We start from the raw sequence: 18,255 nt of genomic DNA on the forward strand, positions 1-18,255 counted from the left end.
ACTCTTGGGCCGTTTAGTATCAAACCTTGGAGCGTGGAGTATACTAACGGCATTTTTACCTAAGTTGACCTCGATACATCCCCAGAACATCACAAACAATATAAGATGGACGAACACAAAAAGTTTCTAGCAGATCGTCTGCTTAGTGAAGAACGACCGGTTTGTGATATCCTTTAATTCTTACCTTCAGTCTACTGACATGATACAGATCACGTATCGGCTCTTGAGTCGAGCTCTAGATGTGCATGTCAACACCGCAAAGGAGTGAGTCTACAACAAAACAGTTATTCAACAACACCTGACAAATGTTAGAATGCTCTATGATTTTCACAACTACCAGAATGCCCAAAAATCCCATTCAGTCCACGCGACCTATTTGGTTTATGGTACCAAAAATGTAGACAACGAGCAATCTAATGGTGATGTGGAAATGTCGAGCTCAATCCCTGAGCAAGATGAGACTCCAGTTTCTACCCTGACCCTGGTACGGGAAGAGGAACTGAATGGTACGAAAATAAGTGAATGCTTTTTGATTGAATTGATGACTGACTTTTTCGATAGATATTCTGACGGCATACCAAGAAGTGACTTCAATTCATGTTTACAGTCTTGCACCGCACCCGCAGAAAGATTTCTCTCTCCTGTCAGATCTTGCGACACAACTCTCAGAGTATTCGACAGATGGAGACATAACTTCTGCATCTAAGAAGTACGGAGTTATCAGTAATCCGAATGCTCGACGAAGAGAGCGAAAGGGTCGCCTGCAACCGCCTGCATCAGCCCCATCGCAGGCTATGAAGAAAGAGTCGACTGCAAAGCCCAAGCAGGAAGCTTCATCTGCCGCAGCTAATAAGAAGGATACCAAGGCTGCTAAGAAAGAAGCAGCAGCATCCTCATCCAAGGATGGGGCACCTGCTCCAAGTGGTGGGAAGAAACCGGCAGCTCCTCTAAAACGAGGCGCATCAGGTGGAATCATGCAATCTTTTGCAAGAGCAGCTGCGAAACCTGCTAAGCCTAAGCCTACCCCCAAAAAGGAGGAGGATTCTGCTATGGCTCTGTCTGACGACGGAGAGGCAGACGACTCTGATATAGTCGCGACTAAAAGCTCGAAGCCTGCGGCTGACCTGACAGACATCAAGAAGAGGCGACAAGAACGAGAAGATGTACTGCGAAAGATGATGGAGGATGACGATGAGGACGAAAAGGAAGAATCCGACAAGGAGTCTGAACAAGCCGACGAAGAGATGGAGGAGGCACCAGAGCCAGAACTAGAACCAGAACCCGCGGTCAAAAACGAAACGGAGGAGCCCGCTGAATCGGTTTCGAACACCAGCAATGGACGCAGAAGGGGCAAGAGACGAGTAATGAAGAAGAAGCGAATCCTCGACGACCAGGGATACATGGGTAAGTTGCCACTGCAGAATTCAAACAGAGATACTAACTGGTACAAGTCACAATCCAAGAGCCAGGCTGGGAATCCTTCTCAGAGGATGAGGCCCCTCCACCAGCAAAGAAGGCTGCGCCAACACCGACCCCATCATCATCCACTGGATCCAAGGCGACGAAGCCTGCAGCCAAGGGACAGGGAAACATTATGTCCTTCTTTTCGAAGAAGTAGAATAGCCATTTCATGTCCTTCTAGAAGAATTAAAGGAGGAGGGATTGGGATTACAAATAGTGCTTGACACGGTTCTCGTCATCTGAAGACTGTGCCAGCTATGAGATGAATATTGTACATCTGGAATATAGGTTTATTATAACTACCAATGGATGCCCCCCCCGTTTGCCATAATGCTCACCAAGCATGGCAGGGAACTTGGCTTCTGATCCTACGTTCATAAGAAAATATGTCGTTATGCCTTGGTGGAAAGGGGGACAACAGATATTCCGAGAACTTATGGTGTTAATTAATTTGACACTGAGCCCCAAAACAGTTACCACGGCCCGTACTGCATTATTTGTCCTCACGAGTTCGAAATTACTGACGACGTCGGCGACACGGTTATTGCATGTCTATTTTCGACTTATTTGTTGGCATTAATGATGTCGCTATCTGCAGTCGTGCTGGCAGATGCTTTGTACTTTTCAGGGTTTTCTTTGATCCTTCGCAGCACGCCCGCTAACCTCTCAACGCCCTCAGTCAAGTCTTCCTCTGGGATATACGCGAATGTCAGTCGGACCGCGTTGTCCAGATGAACCGTCTTCTCATCTCCAGGCACTTGGAACATAGTCCCATTACCGACCACCAAGTTCTCTTCCGCTATCGCAGCTTGGGAAACAACCTTGGCTGAGATTCCTTCTTCGAACGTGAGCCACACAAAGTATCCCCCGTAAACGAGTCCCTCAGGGAGACCAGCATCTCGAATGCCAACACTCAGGGGTCCCAGGTGTTTGTGAATTGCTTCCATCATGATCCGATGACGGTGCTGAAGCTGAGGCCTTATTGTTGTAGCAAGTCGATCCTGGAGAGACCCAGACTGCAATAGATCGGCCATCAAAGATGCACAGAACTGACTGGGTGAACCGCCGGACTTGGTTGCACCAGTCTGAGCAAGACCATAAGCAAACGCGGGCGAGCCTTCCAGCCAACCAGTTCGCATTCCTGGCCCGACAAGCTTACTGAAAGATCCGTTACTTATGGCATGGCCAAAACCTTGGGGATCATTGTCCGCTTGTCCCATGGCGAGGTCGATGTCGCATAGGCGAGGGAGTAGCATCTCAGGGTGCTCCTGGTCGTCCACACGCGCAGATACTTGGTTAGGATTGCTGTCAATGCGCCACTGGAGGAAGTCATAAACATCATCGCAGATAATGAGAGCGTCATATTTGCGAGCAAGTCGGACGAGCGCTTCTCGACGACGTAGTGACATCGTCTTGCCAGAAGGATTCGAGCATGTGGGAACAGCGTAGATGACATGACGATAATGTTTACGGTCCTTCCCAGCATCGCTCAAAGGAGGCTATCCAAATGTCAGTATAAGTATCGCACTGTCATTTTTAAGAGCGTACCTTGGCTTCTGGGGCATTCTTCTCAAACTCGGCGATTTTAGCCTCTAGTGTCTCAACGTCAACACCCTCTTCGTCTTCAGGCGTAGCTCTCAGCCTGCCATCAAAGCCATTATCTCGAAAGACCTGAAAGACTAGATGGTAAGATGGAGAAATACACCACACGGCTTGGGTTACGTGAGGGTCAGTAAAGCTTTGTAGAATGCATGCGACATTCTGACTTGCGCCGCCTGAAATACAAATGCGATTGGGATCGCGCTCGACATGGTAGTGCTCAGACAACCAGGTCGCCAATGCTTCACGCAGTGGCTGGTATCCTGGATCAGCACCATATCTGTCATTTGATCAGCTGGGGTTTATATAACAGGTTTGCTAAATATCATACTGTAGGGCCGGGACGTAAATGGACGGGTCAGAAAGATTACGCTGGGCAGCTGCTGAGATGAGATCAACAGGAAGAAGACCTGGGTTTGGCCAGCCACGAATGAGATTGATTTGATGTTTTCCCGATTGAGGATCTGAGGCAACCTCTGAAGCGTGAGTTGTTTTCGTTCTCATCTTTGCTGCGTGAGAGTATGATGACGATGCCGGCGGTGGTGTTGAGCAGCGGATGTTACGATTACGACACAGAGGGGAAGCTGTCGTATAATGAGACAAGATGGAAGCCTTGTATGCTGAAGTGTTACAAAAATGTCTTTGCTTTTGTCTAATAACTTCGGAACTTTTATACTTGGAAATGCCGCCAACGAGCCCGACAGAGCGATATCGGATCAGTTGAGGGACAGCCATAGAGTCGTAGTTCGGCTGTATGTACGAGACGGCTAACTTGTCAAGCTTATCTCCAGTGGAAGGGCGTAGGAGGGGTATGAACGGATAACTGTGGATCTATGCAGGTGCTTATATCGATCTCCCAATTCAGTTCCGTCACCAGCAATTATTTGTTATTAGCGGATCAGGATAGATGAACCACTGCATTAGTCTGGAGTTTCAATGGGCGAGTTTGCCCTAAGATTTGGAACCAACTTGTCAAATTATTTTCTTCAAACCATGAATATATCGTCCATCTTTTTTAGTTTCAACAGCTCCCCTTTTCAATCAAATCTCGTACGCCGTAGCACCCTCGCCAAAGATTAAATGCGGCTTCCTCTTCGCCAGGTCAAGAATTGTAGAAGCAAATACACCGTTGGCCCACGCAAACCAACTTCTAGTATACTGGCTAATATGCTCGACATCAATACTCTCATGAACCAAGCCCAATTTTGCAGAGTTGAGGACAAGGTCGATGCATTCCTTAATCTCTTCATCGTTGTCCGAAGTTCGAGCTTGCACTAGAAGACTCATTGGCCAAGCATTACGAAGTCCGATATGAGGTCCTATAAAATGTCAGTCAGTGCGCACAGTCATGTAGAAACGAGTTGCCTTACCCCCGATACCCTTGAAGCCCTTTCCTTCTAGGTAGTAAGGGTTTCCGCTCTTCTCCAACAGCATCTTTCTAGTGTTTTGGTAAATGGGGTCGCTGGCTTCGCAAAATCCCATCAGAGGAAGCGCCAGTAGTGAAGGATAGTTCGCATCGTCCATCAATATCGATGAACCGTAGCCATCAACCTCGTACGCAAAAACATCCCCGTACTTCTTGTGTTTGATAACACCGTGCTCCATAACACCTTCACGCAGCTTTGTGCTCCACGACTCCAATTTTTGAGAAAGCGTTGTCTTGCCAGCTGCTGCAAGCATTTTGGATGCTCGCTTCAGCTCGACAGACATTTGTGCGTTGGCAGGAATAAAGAAACCCAGGATGGTAGCATCATCACTAGGCCTAAAGGCTGAGCGAACCAATCCTGTGCCCCAATTCAAGGGGTTCCCGACCCCCCTCAGATTAAGAGTCTCGGTTCCCGTGTCGGTGCGACGTGAGAAGGTGTACTCATTTCGCTGAAATTCGCCAGTTTTAGGGTCAAAAGTCGACTTGGACTGTTCTGTGAGCACGTTTAAAACTGTATCGACAGCTCGTAGCCATCTCTTGTTCACAAAATCTGTCGAGCCCGTGTGGTCGTAGAAATCATTGCCAAGAGCGAGGAAATGCGCCAGAGAGTCGAGCTCGTACTTGCACTCAAAGACAGCGCGAGGCTCGTATGCGGGGTGAACATTGTCATCTTGTCCATTAGACGAGACGGGAAGATCGCTGATAGGTGGTGGCTGGAAGGCGTTGCAGTATGGAGATTCGATCACATATTCGGCTTGAGTGTTGATGGCGCCGAGTAACAGCGTATGTATGGCAGGGTCCTTCTTAGCAAGCGGTTGGTAAGGCCGTAGCTGGTTTGTAGAATCGCGCAGCCATTCGGCGATGATATCACCTGTGATGATGAACGACTGTGGCCCCTCCCAAGCTCCTTCATCGTGGAACCCCCCAAAGCTTCCCATGCGAAAGAAGCCAGTGTCCGTCTTTCCTTTGGTATGGAACTTGACCGTCGTATCTGTCGTTGAAGGGAATGCGTTTTCAAACAATCGTGCCAGATCTGGATCTTTCATGCGCGATGTTACGTCTTCAATGACCTTTTCGATCACATCTGACTGAAACGTCCGACATTGCTTGGCCGGTCGTTGGTATGGAAGCGCTTTAGGGCCTGTACTGAAGGGTCGACTATGATGAAGCGCTATTAGCTCGATTCATTCTGTTCTTGGGCAATTAGATCACCTACTGAGGGAATGCAGCATATCGTGTATAGTCGGGACATATGCGACGGTAGTCGGGGAGAGGTATCTGTTCGTCGTCTGGGCTGGCGCTGGCGAGCGTTGCGCTCAGAGCGAGTAAGCTCGATGCCAGTAGACAGAGTGTCATGATTGGCTCGCGCTGGTATCGTAAAACGTGAACACAAATTTAAAGCAGATAGATGCAGAATGTATTCAGCTTTAGAGGTGGTTAGGTGTGTCGATGATTTGGACAGGGCTTGAGTGCCAATAGCTGTCGCATTGCCGTTTCGCACTGATTACGTAGCGCGGATTAAGCTCCCCTCCAGAGCTCGAGTTACAGGACGTGGGGCTGGTGAGAGATGGGGTAACAATTGTCATGTACTTCGCCAATTTACTGCGAATGGGCTGCTTGGGTTTGTGCATATGGGTATCATTTAAAAACTATCTTGTCTTTCGCTTGCTTTTAAGTTACTACAATTACCATCCCCATGTTCGGCTTGAAGCTGTGAATACTGGAGGTTTCCATTGGATCTTGGTTGGGTCCACGGTTCGCTTCCTCTTCAGTTTGGTCTTTTCGCGTTGCTCGATCAACTTCTCGGGTATCACAATCTTGTGGTCACTCTTGTGGTAGACCTGCATCCGCAATGCTTGGAGAGTGTGCTCGACATCCTGTGTTGTCATGGCCAGAGCTGTAGAAATCGCCTCGATTGTGACTTTCTCGTCACGTTCGTTGTAACCCATGAGGAATTCCAGAATGTTTTCTGACCAATATTGTCGATAACTCAGCAGGCCCAAATCTGACAGTGGCTTTTCAGGGGAGCCAAGCTTTCCTTCGATTCGAGAGAGCTCGTACGAGAACTGGATCAGAAGTCGGCCGTAGCCTTTGCGCTGATATTGAGGCATAGTCAGAATACAAGCAACGTTGTACCCGTCTGCACTCTCTTTCTCCTTGGAGAAATATCCCACCATGTGACATCCTTTTTCGGTTCGCACCGTCATGACATAAAACAGGAAAGGGTCCACATCATAATACAGTGTCTTGTGGTCAAGAAACATCTTGGACAAAAGACAAAGGTTGCGACACCACGTTCGCTGTCGTCGCCCATCGATTTCGAAGAAGGATATTTCCTCATTTCGATAAAGTTCGTTTCCAGGTGGGTGCTGTAGTGTGCACTTTTTTCGGTGCCGAGTGAAAGCCTTCAAGTCTCCATAATAGCTCAGACAGAATTCACAGATGAAAATGACATCTTCCTGACTGAAAATCTCGGGGTATGGCGAGAAATACCATGGATACAGATCGAAACGGCCAAATTGTACCTTGGAGATATTTCGGATTCGTGAGACTTCGGTTGGATTTTGAGTCATGGAGCCGGATGTGCGAAGCTTCTCAATCTCGACCTCACGACTGAACTCTGCTGGCTCCCTTTTGACTTCCGTTTCTCTTTCGTCCACCTCCATTTCGTCACCTCCCCCAGGTGTTTCGCCGCCATCAACGCTGGCGCGTGCTTGACTATCGCCATCGGGGCCGATCGAGGCAGACTTTTGCCGGTTTTGGTTCTCCACGAAATCTAGACGATTATTAGCTGGTTGTATTCTGGAAAAGATTACCAATTGCGTACCAGTCCAAGGATGTGGGGTATTGGCTTCCGACGTAGTTGATTGCTCTCGTTTGCTGGGCCGTTTTTGAGACTTCTTTGAAGGTTGTGTCTTCTTGGATTGCACAGTGGGCGCTTTCTTCGCCTTTGGGTCTTTAGGCTTTTCCTTTTCGGGGTTTGGCCATTCAACCTCCCGAGTAAAGTCCAATCTGATGACAGGTACCCATTCATCCAGTCGCTTATTGAAGTTATCAAAATTGCAGTAAAATTGTTTGCCGCTCTTGGTTGTCTTGATGCTGAGAATTTCGGCGCGTCGTGGCTGGCCTTCTTTCTCGACCCAGGCAATGCACCCAGTCTTGATCGTTTCGGGTGTCGCAAGGCTTTTTAATCGCGGCTCACCTGAGCCCACGGTGGGCTCGCCTCCAGGTGTACCGCCAGCCATGATGGAAGTGACCTGTGTCGTCGTGTATTGATGATTGTTGAGTTGTCGCGTAAGTGTAGTAAGTTGTAAAATGGGAGAAAGTATGATGGAGGGGCATGGCAGAAAATGATTTAGAACTCTTATCAGTAGGGCGGTGAGCGTGGTCGCGTCTTATCGGTCATCCGTTAATTGCAAATCCCGTTTATTTCATCGCAGCGAAACATTGCTTTGCGACTCTTGATTAATATCAATACAAACACATGAAAATTTGATCGCGGTTTTCGTGGTCATTTGGTTCGATCTTCACAAAATGGCTGCGCTTTCTTCAAATTGGAAGAAGCTCCAGGCAAAGCTCAAAGAGGAATCTGCATCAAAGCCGTCTCTCAAGCGCAAACCGGAGACCCCAGCGACAAATCCACCAACGAAAAAGCCCAAGGTCCAAAAGTCCTTTACAAAAACACTAAAAGCAGCAAAATCGGCGCAAACAAGCGACAAGAAGAAAATGGGAGGCGTTCACAGCTCAAAGATTGAAGAGACGGCACCAGGGACCTCGACATCTCTTGCGCTATGGGCAGAAGACCACGATGTATCCGCAGAAGCTCTCGCTGAGGCATACAATTTGGGTGCTAAAGACAACTCAATGATGCTTGCTGCTGCAAAAGACAAAATTAACCATGGACTCACAGAGGGTATCGAGATCGGCAAATACATTGCCATCGACTGCGAGATGGTTGGTGTAGGACCAGGCGGCCATGAATCAGCTCTCGCTCGTGTGAGCATCGTCGACTTCCATGGTGTGCAAATTTACGACTCTTATGTGAAACCCAAGGAGAAGGTCACAAATTGGAGAACAGCCGTCAGCGGGATCAGCCAAAAATCTATGAGATTTGCCAGGGACTTTGAGGAAGTACAAGCAGAGATTGACAAGCTCCTTCGGGGTCGAATTTTGGTCGGCCACGACCTGAAGCATGATTTAGAAGCTCTCATTCTTAGCCATCCAGGAAAAGACATACGAGACACAGCCAAGTTTTCAGGGTTCAAAAAATACGCAAACGGGAGAAAACCGTCATTACGAGTCCTTGCCCAACAGCTGCTAGGAGTTGAGATACAAGGAGGGGAGCATTCCAGTATTGAAGATGCGCGAGCGACTATGTTACTTTTTCGCAAGCACAAGTCAGCTTTTGATGTGGACCATGCGAATCGATATGCGCCAAAGACAGCGTCTGGAGGGGGTCAGAAAGGAAACAAACCAAAGAAGAAGAAGAAATAGCTGATTTAAATCACCATTTCGATTGGAAACAGGGAAGGCAACTGACTATTTGCCGCAAGTTTATTGAGATACCCATAGTCTTGGAGCATGCATATATACTAAAGCGCGGCCCATCTATCTCATCAATCGCTCTCATTATCACCATTCCAGGTGGTTTTATTGGAACTTAGTATTCGGTGTAGATGCAGGCTTTTCATCTGAAATGCATAAGAACTGTGTATGAAAAGAATAATGGATAATCTATCAATTTAAGACGTGCAACATTCTTTTGACTTCGGGTTGTCACATGTAGACAGAAAAGAAGCCCATTAGACGAATTGACGATCTGACCCCGAAGGGGGTTAGTCTGTCTTCTTGAGATAAGATAAGTCATTCGTTGCCGTAGACACTTAACGCGTCTAGTCGCGTTCCCCTTTTCCTACCTAAACAACGAACAAAAATCGTACAGCCATAATGTCACAGCCAATCCTTTCATTAAAGCCCGACGAGAACAAGTTCAAGGCAGTAGCGAATATCCTGCCATGTCGCATACACCATGATGGTCCAATTGAACCAACATCAACATATTGGACCCCTGCTGCCACCGACGGTTTGCCCCCCCGAGAACGAACTTCATAGGAAGCCTATCTAACAGAATAACAAGACGGAACAAAACTAGCATACTTTCGCGGAAGAAAACTCCAGGGAAAGATCGTAAAGCTCCCAAAAGACTGCCGGGGCATTGTCGTCGAGCGAGTTTCCCAACAAGATCCTAAAACAGCTGTCGAAGAGATTGTGGAGGATGAGGATGCCGAGCAAGAACAAACAGGAAGGATGCAAGTAACAGCCGAGTTCGACGAAATGGTTGTTTGGGGACATGAGGCAGTAGCAGATGCCAGTGCGGACCCTTACGTTCGAAGTATGGAAGAGTGGCTTCAGGTGGCCGATAAGGTATACATGCATCCATACACTGAAGCGGGTATCTCATACTAATACCAAACAGATTCATTCCTACTCACCCCCCGAAGAGATTTCGCAGAAATGATGTGATCAACGACGACCGAAATACTATGCACTTCTAGCCTACCAAGCTCAAAGCTATACCCCCAATACATCATCGCCCAGCGTCAGCATATTACCATGATAGAAGCGCTTGGCTCTTGGATTTTAAGTACAGTCTAGTACTTTGGATGACTATTGCGGACGCTCTCATACTCTGGGATAGAATACACCCCGAATAGTCCATCCCTCAATACCGCATTCTACATTAAATAGTTGACGAAACGCCCTTTCGCAGAACATTCGATGGCACTCTTAATCAAACGAATACCTAAAATAATACCAATTTTCATATTCATGTGCCAGTATACTTGTGTCCAGCACAACAGAAACCCGTCCTGGTATTCTCTCAATGATACTAGTAATTAAAGAACGACAGTGATGCAGCACAAAGCTCAAATAACAAATTATGCTTAGTAAGATACTGTTAAAATTATTCAGTACTACTTCTCCTCCAGGTCAGTTGTGGTGCCAATCTCGCGAGTTGCATCAAGATCATGATGAAGAGACTGAAGCTTAGTACCCAAACGTGTGAAGCAGTCTTCGCCCAACGGCAACCTCAAGATCTTACCCTTGAGGTGGCCTGCCTTTCCTTCCCCTGTAGCAACTTCGTAAATGATTTCCACTCCCTTGTTGGGATCTCCGCGTTGCTTTCCTGACGAGTTGGCAAACTTGGTGTATGTTTCCCCTAGCAAAGTACCCTGGTACGCCTTCTCGACTGATATGTTGCTCTTGACACTGGCGTCGAGGAAATTGGTGCGGAATGCTCCGGGCTCAACAATCAGAACGTCAATACCGAACTCCTTGACTTCCTTAGATAAACTCTCAGTCAAACCCTCGAGGGCAAATTTGCTTGCACTATAGAGTCCGCAACTTGGCAGGGCATCTTGACCAGCGATACTGCTGAAGTTGATGATGGTTCCTGAACCACGGTTTCGCATGCCGGGAAGGGCAGCTTGAAGTGCGTAGAGGGGACCAAACAGGTTGGTCTGGATTTGATGTTCGGCCTCGGCCTCCCTGTTTTTTGCGTCAGTCTAGATTCGTAATACCTGTGGAAGATAATCTCACGTGAAAAGCTCTATGGCTCCCAAGCAAGAATACCCAGCATTATTGACTAGATAGTCGATGCGTCCATAAACTTTCTCCGCGTCCAAGACTTTTTCGGTGATGCTTGCTTTAGACTCGGTCATGTCGAGAGTGATGATCTTCCCACCAGCTTTTTCGATTTGACTGACAGCATCAGCTGACCTAGTGGTGTCTCGCACTGTTGAGATGACTTTGTGGCCAGCCTTCAAAGCTCTCAAGCTAAGAAGTAGACCAAAGCCGTTGGAGCTTCCAGTGATGAGCCAGACTGGGGTTGTCATTTTGATATAAGTACTTTTACTGTCGCTTAGCTTTAAATGTATCTGCGATGCGTGTCAAGTGCGATGGGCATCGTTCATCAAATTGATGTGGTGTTGTTCGTTTTATAGTATCAGACATCACGGACTTATGGGCTTCTAATTCCCGATAACTTCGTGTAGTCATGATATACTGATGATAAGCTCCACATGTGAGGAATTAACGCCGATCATGGATCGGATATAAATCAACATGATCAGAAAGCATTCAGATTCGGTTTGGCTACATTTCGGAGTATGGACCTTAGACTAAAGGAGTTTCGGAATCGATTCCGGAGTCTTGCGTATGATTCCAACCTACGATTTTGAGTTTACAAACAAAGTGGTGAAGTAGATGTGTAACTTGATTGATGAAATTCAACCCGCTGGAGGAAGACCTACTCACCCAAGCATTTTAATTAGAACGGCGAGGTGCACTGTTTTAAGCTCCGTATACCAAAAGACTCGTCTTTTCTGTGTTGAAGCAAGTGGCTGAGGTTTAGACCTATTAGATAGTGTTAAGCTCTCAGCTGCGTGCGTCTGACAAACAACCTCGATCACAAACATTCCCCCCACCTCCCGTAACTGTAACGTTTTTTTATTCTTCTCATCCTTTGCCTTCTTTTCTTTTTTCTATTCTGCCCCGAACTTCATCTTAACAATACGCTATCGTGGACCAACGATAGATACGAGTGTCACGGTGCTTATAGTTGGGAAGGGGGCTCGAGAACATGCGCTGGCCTGGAGGTTGAGTAAATCTCAATCAGTGAAACAGGTCTTCGTTTTTTCTGGAAACGGAGGGACATCTTCCGAAGAGGGCGCGGTCCCTATTTCCAATCTTACTGGGATTCGAACAGGCCCGACAGGATACAGCGAGCTGGCGCAAAAGGCAAAGCAACTTGAGGTTGGATTAGTAGTGGTTGGGTCCGATGACGATGTGGTCAATGGTATCGAGGAGTATTTCGGAGGAGGTCAGTCACGGTCGACCATTGATCCAAACGAGAGTACAAACAGTCACTGACAAGTCTGTAGCTGGAATCCCATGTTTCGCGCCCTCACGAAAAGCAGCGGAGCTCGAAGGTTCCAAAGTTTTCGCCAAGACGTTCATGAAGGATCATGGCATACCTACAGCCTCCCACAGCAGTTTCGACGACTTCGACGAGGCTCAAGCATACGTGCGTAAGGTTTTTACCGACAAAGATCACAGAACCGTGATCAAGGCAGACGGTCTCGCGGCAGGAAAGGGTGTGGTTCTCCCCGAGGACCCCGGCCAGGCTCTTGAGGACCTCAGAAGCATCATGAAAGACGGGGTGTTCTCTACAGCCGGGTCTTCGGTAGTGATTGAAGAGTACATGGAAGGATTAGAGATTAACATCTTGACCTTCAGTGACGGAAAGACCTTCTTTTCTCTCCCGGCGGGCCAAGACCACAAGAGAATCCTAGAGGGCAACAAGGGGCCCAATACCGGAGGTATGGGTGTTTACGCTCCTGTCCCGATGGTCACCTCAGAAATCACACAACAGATCGATGATGATATCTTGAGGCCGACATTCGAGGCTCTCCAGAAACAAGGTAAGCAGGTAGCCCTTCATCAAAACGCTTGGATGCAAAGACATGAGGGACGAAAGCGGTGTGCCAGTTTCTGTCTTCTACAGCAGACTGTTACGTCGTTTATTTTTGTATCCTAAGCTCACCACATTATGCTGTCCCTAGGCAACTATATTGGATTTATATTCAACTTGCGAATGACTGACTGACTATATGCCCAGGATGCCCCTTTCAGGGTTTGCTCTTCGCTGGTGTCATGATTACCAAGTCTGGCCCTAAGGTTATCGAATACAACGTGCGATTCGGCGACCCAGAGACTCAGAGCTCCATGCTTCTCCTGTCTGACGAAACGGACCTAGCGAGTATCTTGCTATCATGCACAAATGGCACACTCGACCAAATCAAAGACACCATTAAATTCAAACCAGGATTTGCGTGCAATATTGTCATTGCATCGGGTGGATATCCCGGCGACTACAAGACAGGTAAGACGATCTCGTTAAGGACCCCTCCTCCTGATGACGTGGTCATTTTCCATGCAGGAACTCGCAAGGACGAGGACGATGGATTATTGAAGACAGCAGGAGGACGAGTATTCTCGGTAGCTGCCTATGGAGAGACCTTGCAACAGGCTCGGGACAAGGCTTATCAGGGGGTTGAGTGCGTGTCGTTTGAGTCTAAGGTCTTCAGGACCGACATCGCTCAAGGAGGTCTGAGTAATTGATACGATATGGGAGCCCTGATGGAAGATTCTAAGTAGATCCCTGTCTCTTCATGACACATATATCATTATTAATTTACCTGAAAGAATGAGCGACCACCAAATTCATTTCTTGATAATCTACCATGTTGCAGAGAATTGAGTATGTAAACGAGAATTCATTGACCCTCGTCTTCTAACGAGATATCAGTTATAGAAGTTTCCTTCAAGAACCGAGAGACCAAGCTGCGCACAGTACAGGCCCTGATCTCACTATGACGGTCCGAAATACATTTCACTAAAGAACATGCTCTTGCATAGAAACTCAGTCAGTCGCCCTCAGTTAATCTCATCGTCGTGTGTCCCGAGAACGCGGCAACATCTGGGCTCAAAAGAACGCGAAATTGTGACATCGGAGATATTCCTAGATCCCTCAGTATTTTTAGGTCTCATAACATTAATTCGGCTATCTTTACAAAAGAATCAGATTTGTCAGAAGGAGCAGTGACATATTCCCTCGAGATAAACCCTGGCATACTGAAGGTTTCATCAAGCTTATTTTACCTGCTTTGCTATCTGAAGGTATCTGCGAGGAATGAATAAGGTCACTAGCATACTCGTGGAAGAGTTCATCGAAGACATCGACTATCGACGTGATTTGAGTACATATCTACTTACTATAGTACCGGTATAGTAGAGCAAACGAGGCAAATTCTTGACTTCGGCCTTACCCTAAGGCTAATCTCAGCTTTGTTGAAGAGGCCGGCTTATGCAAGTTTACCCCAAATCCTTTGGCCATTTATTTCTTTGTGGTCTGAATCTCAAAGGTAGCTCTTCTATCACCCGGCAACTACGGCTTTAAAGAAGCTGCTACATCGTCATGGCCTACAACACCAACATTCATTTTTACTAGGCGCGAACCCTGACATGCACCGGCATACTATCCTTGACCCTCGGAAGTGCATTTGCTCCAACCTGATAGCAACGATCGCCCCATATTGTCGGTGCTTTCTTGGCGTTGGTTGTTCCTCTATAAGGGGTCAGGTCAGTGACAGTTCATGAATGGACAACAGCTTGAAAGACTTACTTTGCCCGATCCCATTTCTCCCATGTAACCTCAACATCAAAGTACCTCGTCACTAGCGCCATTACCAACTTGACCTCAAGTACAAGGAGATGCTGCCCGATACAATTTCGAGGCCCCGACACAAAGGACCGCCAGCCATTAATTGGCGGAAATAATGGATCTTCGCGATCAGTGATAATGAATCGTTCTGGGAGAAACTCATCTGGTCTATGCCAAATTTCAGGGTCGCGGTGAACTGCCCAGGTGCCATCCCAGACAATGAAGCCTTCGGTAGGCAGTTTCTTTCCATCGAAGCCAGGATCAGAACCAGGAGGGCCAACAAGGAAGAAGCCTGGCTCACCACGACGCATGGTACCAACATTGGTGTGGTATCTCATTGATTCCTCGAGAATAGCTAGAGTGTATGGGAGTTGATTCATCAGCTGCGGATCCTCTCTTATCACGTTAGCGGCAGCCCAAGCATTTGTCCCCAAGACAGCATCGTGCTCATCATGTAGCTTGGCCACAACATCTGGGTATTGGCACAACAAACGAAACAGCCATGCGACGGTGGCCGCAGTAGTATCAAAACCGGCAAACAGGAAGGTATTCATTTGACCTATCGCCATATCCATGAATTCGGTGTCGAATTCCAAGCCTGGCTGAGTCTTGCCTTCATTTGCGGTATTGCTCTGCTCAGCCTTTTCTTCCTGGAGTGCCTGAACAACGAGGTCGACGAGTGTCTTGCCTTTGGCAGTAGGATCCTCCTGCCGTGCTCTTGTGCGTTCCTTGATCATAGGTGTCATGCTATCAGCCAGAGTCTTGTAGTTCTTCCACAATTAAATTGGCGCCAAGGGTTGTAGTATTGGATGAAATTAGCGATGTGAACAAAGAAGCACAGTCTAGAAATAGTATCTTGAAGAGCGTGGCACATGGGTGAGTTCGCCCCCCATTGTTCATTCAGGCGAACATCCCTGTGAAGAGCTCATCAGCATCGAGAAACTATGTGCGAATAGAAGCCTCCTGGCAGTTGCTAATTGTGAACTTACAGGAAAAAGCGCACGATGACATCGAGAGCAAGATTGGTGGTAGCCTTCTCAAATAAGAAAACATCTCCCCACTGACCATCATCACCTGCCTTACTCTTGAGGACAGCCGCAAAGTCCTCGACCTCCTCAAGGATGTCTATGATACGACTATTGATGTTCTGGATGCTGAAAGCCGGGTTGAGCCTCTTACGCCAGATCTTCCATTCTTCACCCTCCATAGAGGCCAAGTCGCGGTTCTTGGTCAATTGGTAAAGGGTGTGCTTCTGCTCATACGCCTTGGGCAGCGAGTGCTGAGTGGTGAACTGGGTTGATACATCAAGATTGAGAGATATCACCATGGGTGCGGTGAATAGCCATGTATCGATGTAAGCGACAGGTGGACACTTTGTGCACTGTGGGAAGAGTTCACGCCAATTCTCTCGGATCATCATCATCAAGTAGTCGCCATGGGCATCTGGCGGGAGAGAGGAAACGAGTTTTCCGACAGATTCGAGGTGACCGAAGATCATGGAATGTTTCATTATTGGCTTCGAATCAGATTAACCGCTGGAAGGTTCGGAAGATAACAAGGGAACTCACAATTCCTTGTGCTTCAAGAGCTTTAAACTTCTTGCGGACTTGATATCCCTTGCGAAGGGCATGTATAAGCAATGCGGCCAAGACTACCCCAGAGAAACTGAGGCAATGCAATAGGAAAGAGGAGCCATCATGCTGATACTCAAGAGGCAACATTTTGACCAAAATTCAGATCTCAATTGTAGGAATTAAGAACTGAATGGTCGCGTTGTTGGGACATCGGTGAGGAAAAGTGGCTGTTTGTCTAATTTCATTTTCAGCTGAACAGGTACCTAGGTAGGCTATCATATTGCCCCACAGGTCAGCATGTAGTTACATGGTAGGTTTATTTATATCCTTGTAGAGTCGATCGCCAATTGCGAACAAGAGTCTAGATGTAAATGCATGACTTTTGCGACGACTACACGATACCAGGCTATTGGTGTTAGGTAGAGTATTGCCGTTGAATTTAAACATTTTAAGTAACGGCAGTGTAACGGGTCTCTACTACGTAATACTTCGCTTGAGAGTTCCAATTAGGAAAGAAGCTATTAAAAGTCAACTGGATCGGATGACAATACCCCGAGTCTATGCGGGGTTCAAGCCCATGCATCATGACTACCTACCTCTCTTTCTCTCCCATGATACAGTACACATTCACTACCCCTCTTTTTACCACCATAACAAGGAAGATTCACCATACAACACCCATATCATACCATTTATCATGTCTATGTCAGCGGAAGAGACTTCCAAAGTACGAGATGGTTTCCCTAGACCATTTCCTAACATTCCATCCAATGTTACAGAGCAATTCCGCTTGAATGGCAAAGTCTGTGTTGTCAATGGCGCTGCTGATGGCCTTGGATACGCTGTAGCTGAAGGCTATGCTGAAGCCGGCGGCAATGTTGCCTTGTGGTATAACTCGTGAGTCTTTGATTATTTCTTAACAAACCATTAACTGACGCCACTACAGGAATGATGCTGCTATTGAAAAGGCTCGTTCCTTATCAGAGAAGCATGGAATCAAAGCTTCGGCTTACAAGGTCGACGGTAGGCCACACGAAGCAATAAAAGTCTTTGCAATAGCTTACTCTGCTCCTGTTAGTGTCCGACGCTCAGCAAATTCAAGATGCCCTGAAGAAGATCCTTGATGACTACGGTAAAATCGATGTTTATGTTGCAAATGCAGGTATGGTCTAATCTATATCTTTTTATCATGAGAAACAAAGCTGACAAAACTACCAAGGCATGGCTATTTCGAAACCAATCCTCGAGCAGACTATCGAGGAGTACAAGAAGCAGATGTCGGTTAACGGTACGCACCTTTCCCTAAACCATATTCTATATCTAACAACACACAGTTGACGGCGTTGTTTACTCTGCAAAATACGCTGGCGAGATCTTCAAGCGTCAAGGTTTCGGTAACTTCATCATCACATCCAGCATGAGTGCCCACATCGTCAACGTGCCAACCGACCAGCCGGTCTACAACGGTAGCAAGGCCTTCATCACCCACTTTGGAAAGTCTCTGGCTCGAGAGTGGCGAGAATTTGCACGTGTAAACATCGTATCCCCTGGATTCTTCGACACAAAGATGGGTGCGAGCCCCGAAGCTCTCAACGAGGCATACCGAATGGCTGTGCTGGGAAGACAGGGGCATGTTAAAGAGATCAAGGGTCTTTATCTATACCTTGCGAGTGATGCTTCTACTTATATGACTGGTAGTGATTTGCTTATCGATGGAGGTTATGTGCTTCCTTAAACAGAGATGATCTACGTATCATTTTTATATAGGCGCAGTTATACATCATAAGAATAAGTTTTCATCAACTATGGAGCAATATTGATTGTTTTGGCCTATTTAAAACAAAACGATAAGATTACGGACATCGTTTCGTGTCATAGAAAATACCATACTTCCGTGAGAGAATCAAATG

General features: G+C 47.1%; 11 protein-coding genes across 11 annotated transcripts; 5 read left to right on the forward strand and 6 right to left on the reverse strand.

Annotated features, from left to right (window-relative positions):
- Positions 1–105: 105 nt before the first annotated feature.
- On the forward strand, positions 106–1,618 carry FGSG_04257 (uncharacterized protein; the record flags this gene model as incomplete). Its single annotated transcript, XM_011323061.1, has 5 exons — positions 106–159; positions 209–264; positions 313–506; positions 562–1,404; positions 1,452–1,618. The coding sequence occupies 5 exons, from the start codon at positions 106–108 to the stop codon at positions 1,616–1,618; spliced, it is 1,314 nt and encodes a 437-aa protein (XP_011321363.1).
- Positions 1,619–2,024: 406 nt separating this feature from the next.
- FGSG_04256 (uncharacterized protein) lies at positions 2,025–3,564 on the reverse strand (the record flags this gene model as incomplete). The annotated part of the gene is made up of 3 exons (XM_011323062.1): positions 2,025–2,960; positions 3,010–3,340; positions 3,392–3,564. The coding sequence occupies 3 exons, from the start codon at positions 3,562–3,564 to the stop codon at positions 2,025–2,027; spliced, it is 1,440 nt and encodes a 479-aa protein (XP_011321364.1).
- Positions 3,565–4,101: 537 nt separating this feature from the next.
- FGSG_04255 (uncharacterized protein) lies at positions 4,102–5,842 on the reverse strand (the record flags this gene model as incomplete). Its single annotated transcript, XM_011323063.1, has 3 exons — positions 4,102–4,379; positions 4,431–5,644; positions 5,703–5,842. The coding sequence occupies 3 exons, from the start codon at positions 5,840–5,842 to the stop codon at positions 4,102–4,104; spliced, it is 1,632 nt and encodes a 543-aa protein (XP_011321365.1).
- Positions 5,843–6,171: 329 nt separating this feature from the next.
- Positions 6,172–7,731, reverse strand: FGSG_04254 (histone acetyltransferase E; the record flags this gene model as incomplete). Its single annotated transcript, XM_011323064.1, has 2 exons — positions 6,172–7,262; positions 7,314–7,731. 2 exons carry the CDS (start codon positions 7,729–7,731, stop codon positions 6,172–6,174), a joined length of 1,509 nt encoding a protein of 502 aa, XP_011321366.1.
- A 289-nt stretch (positions 7,732–8,020) lies between these two features.
- Positions 8,021–8,980, forward strand: FGSG_04253 (RNA exonuclease 4; the record flags this gene model as incomplete). Its single annotated transcript, XM_011323065.1, has 1 exon — positions 8,021–8,980. The coding sequence occupies one exon, from the start codon at positions 8,021–8,023 to the stop codon at positions 8,978–8,980; it is 960 nt and encodes a 319-aa protein (XP_011321367.1).
- A 453-nt stretch (positions 8,981–9,433) lies between these two features.
- Positions 9,434–10,004, forward strand: FGSG_04252 (uncharacterized protein; the record flags this gene model as incomplete). Its single annotated transcript, XM_011323066.1, has 3 exons — positions 9,434–9,569; positions 9,639–9,910; positions 9,963–10,004. 3 exons carry the CDS (start codon positions 9,434–9,436, stop codon positions 10,002–10,004), a joined length of 450 nt encoding a protein of 149 aa, XP_011321368.1.
- Positions 10,005–10,461: 457 nt separating this feature from the next.
- FGSG_04251 (uncharacterized protein) lies at positions 10,462–11,382 on the reverse strand (the record flags this gene model as incomplete). The annotated part of the gene is made up of 2 exons (XM_011323067.1): positions 10,462–11,035; positions 11,087–11,382. 2 exons carry the CDS (start codon positions 11,380–11,382, stop codon positions 10,462–10,464), a joined length of 870 nt encoding a protein of 289 aa, XP_011321369.1.
- Positions 11,383–12,128: 746 nt separating this feature from the next.
- Positions 12,129–13,669, forward strand: FGSG_04250 (uncharacterized protein; the record flags this gene model as incomplete). Its single annotated transcript, XM_011323068.1, has 5 exons — positions 12,129–12,144; positions 12,255–12,368; positions 12,430–12,969; positions 13,167–13,430; positions 13,488–13,669. The coding sequence occupies 5 exons, from the start codon at positions 12,129–12,131 to the stop codon at positions 13,667–13,669; spliced, it is 1,116 nt and encodes a 371-aa protein (XP_011321370.1).
- An 885-nt stretch (positions 13,670–14,554) lies between these two features.
- On the reverse strand, positions 14,555–15,340 carry FGSG_12283 (uncharacterized protein; the record flags this gene model as incomplete). The annotated part of the gene is made up of 3 exons (XM_011323069.1): positions 14,555–14,675; positions 14,733–15,126; positions 15,265–15,340. 3 exons carry the CDS (start codon positions 15,338–15,340, stop codon positions 14,555–14,557), a joined length of 591 nt encoding a protein of 196 aa, XP_011321371.1.
- Positions 15,341–15,756: 416 nt separating this feature from the next.
- Positions 15,757–16,098, reverse strand: FGSG_12284 (uncharacterized protein; the record flags this gene model as incomplete). Its single annotated transcript, XM_011323070.1, has 1 exon — positions 15,757–16,098. The coding sequence occupies one exon, from the start codon at positions 16,096–16,098 to the stop codon at positions 15,757–15,759; it is 342 nt and encodes a 113-aa protein (XP_011321372.1).
- A 944-nt stretch (positions 16,099–17,042) lies between these two features.
- Positions 17,043–18,080, forward strand: FGSG_04248 (uncharacterized protein; the record flags this gene model as incomplete). The annotated part of the gene is made up of 5 exons (XM_011323071.1): positions 17,043–17,242; positions 17,292–17,368; positions 17,424–17,507; positions 17,565–17,633; positions 17,680–18,080. 5 exons carry the CDS (start codon positions 17,043–17,045, stop codon positions 18,078–18,080), a joined length of 831 nt encoding a protein of 276 aa, XP_011321373.1.
- Positions 18,081–18,255: the final 175 nt, after the last annotated feature.

Source organism: Fusarium graminearum, chromosome 2, assembly GCF_000240135.3.
Source record: "Fusarium graminearum PH-1 chromosome 2, whole genome shotgun sequence".
In the NCBI taxonomy this organism is placed as follows: Eukaryota; Fungi; Ascomycota; class Sordariomycetes; order Hypocreales; family Nectriaceae; genus Fusarium; species Fusarium graminearum.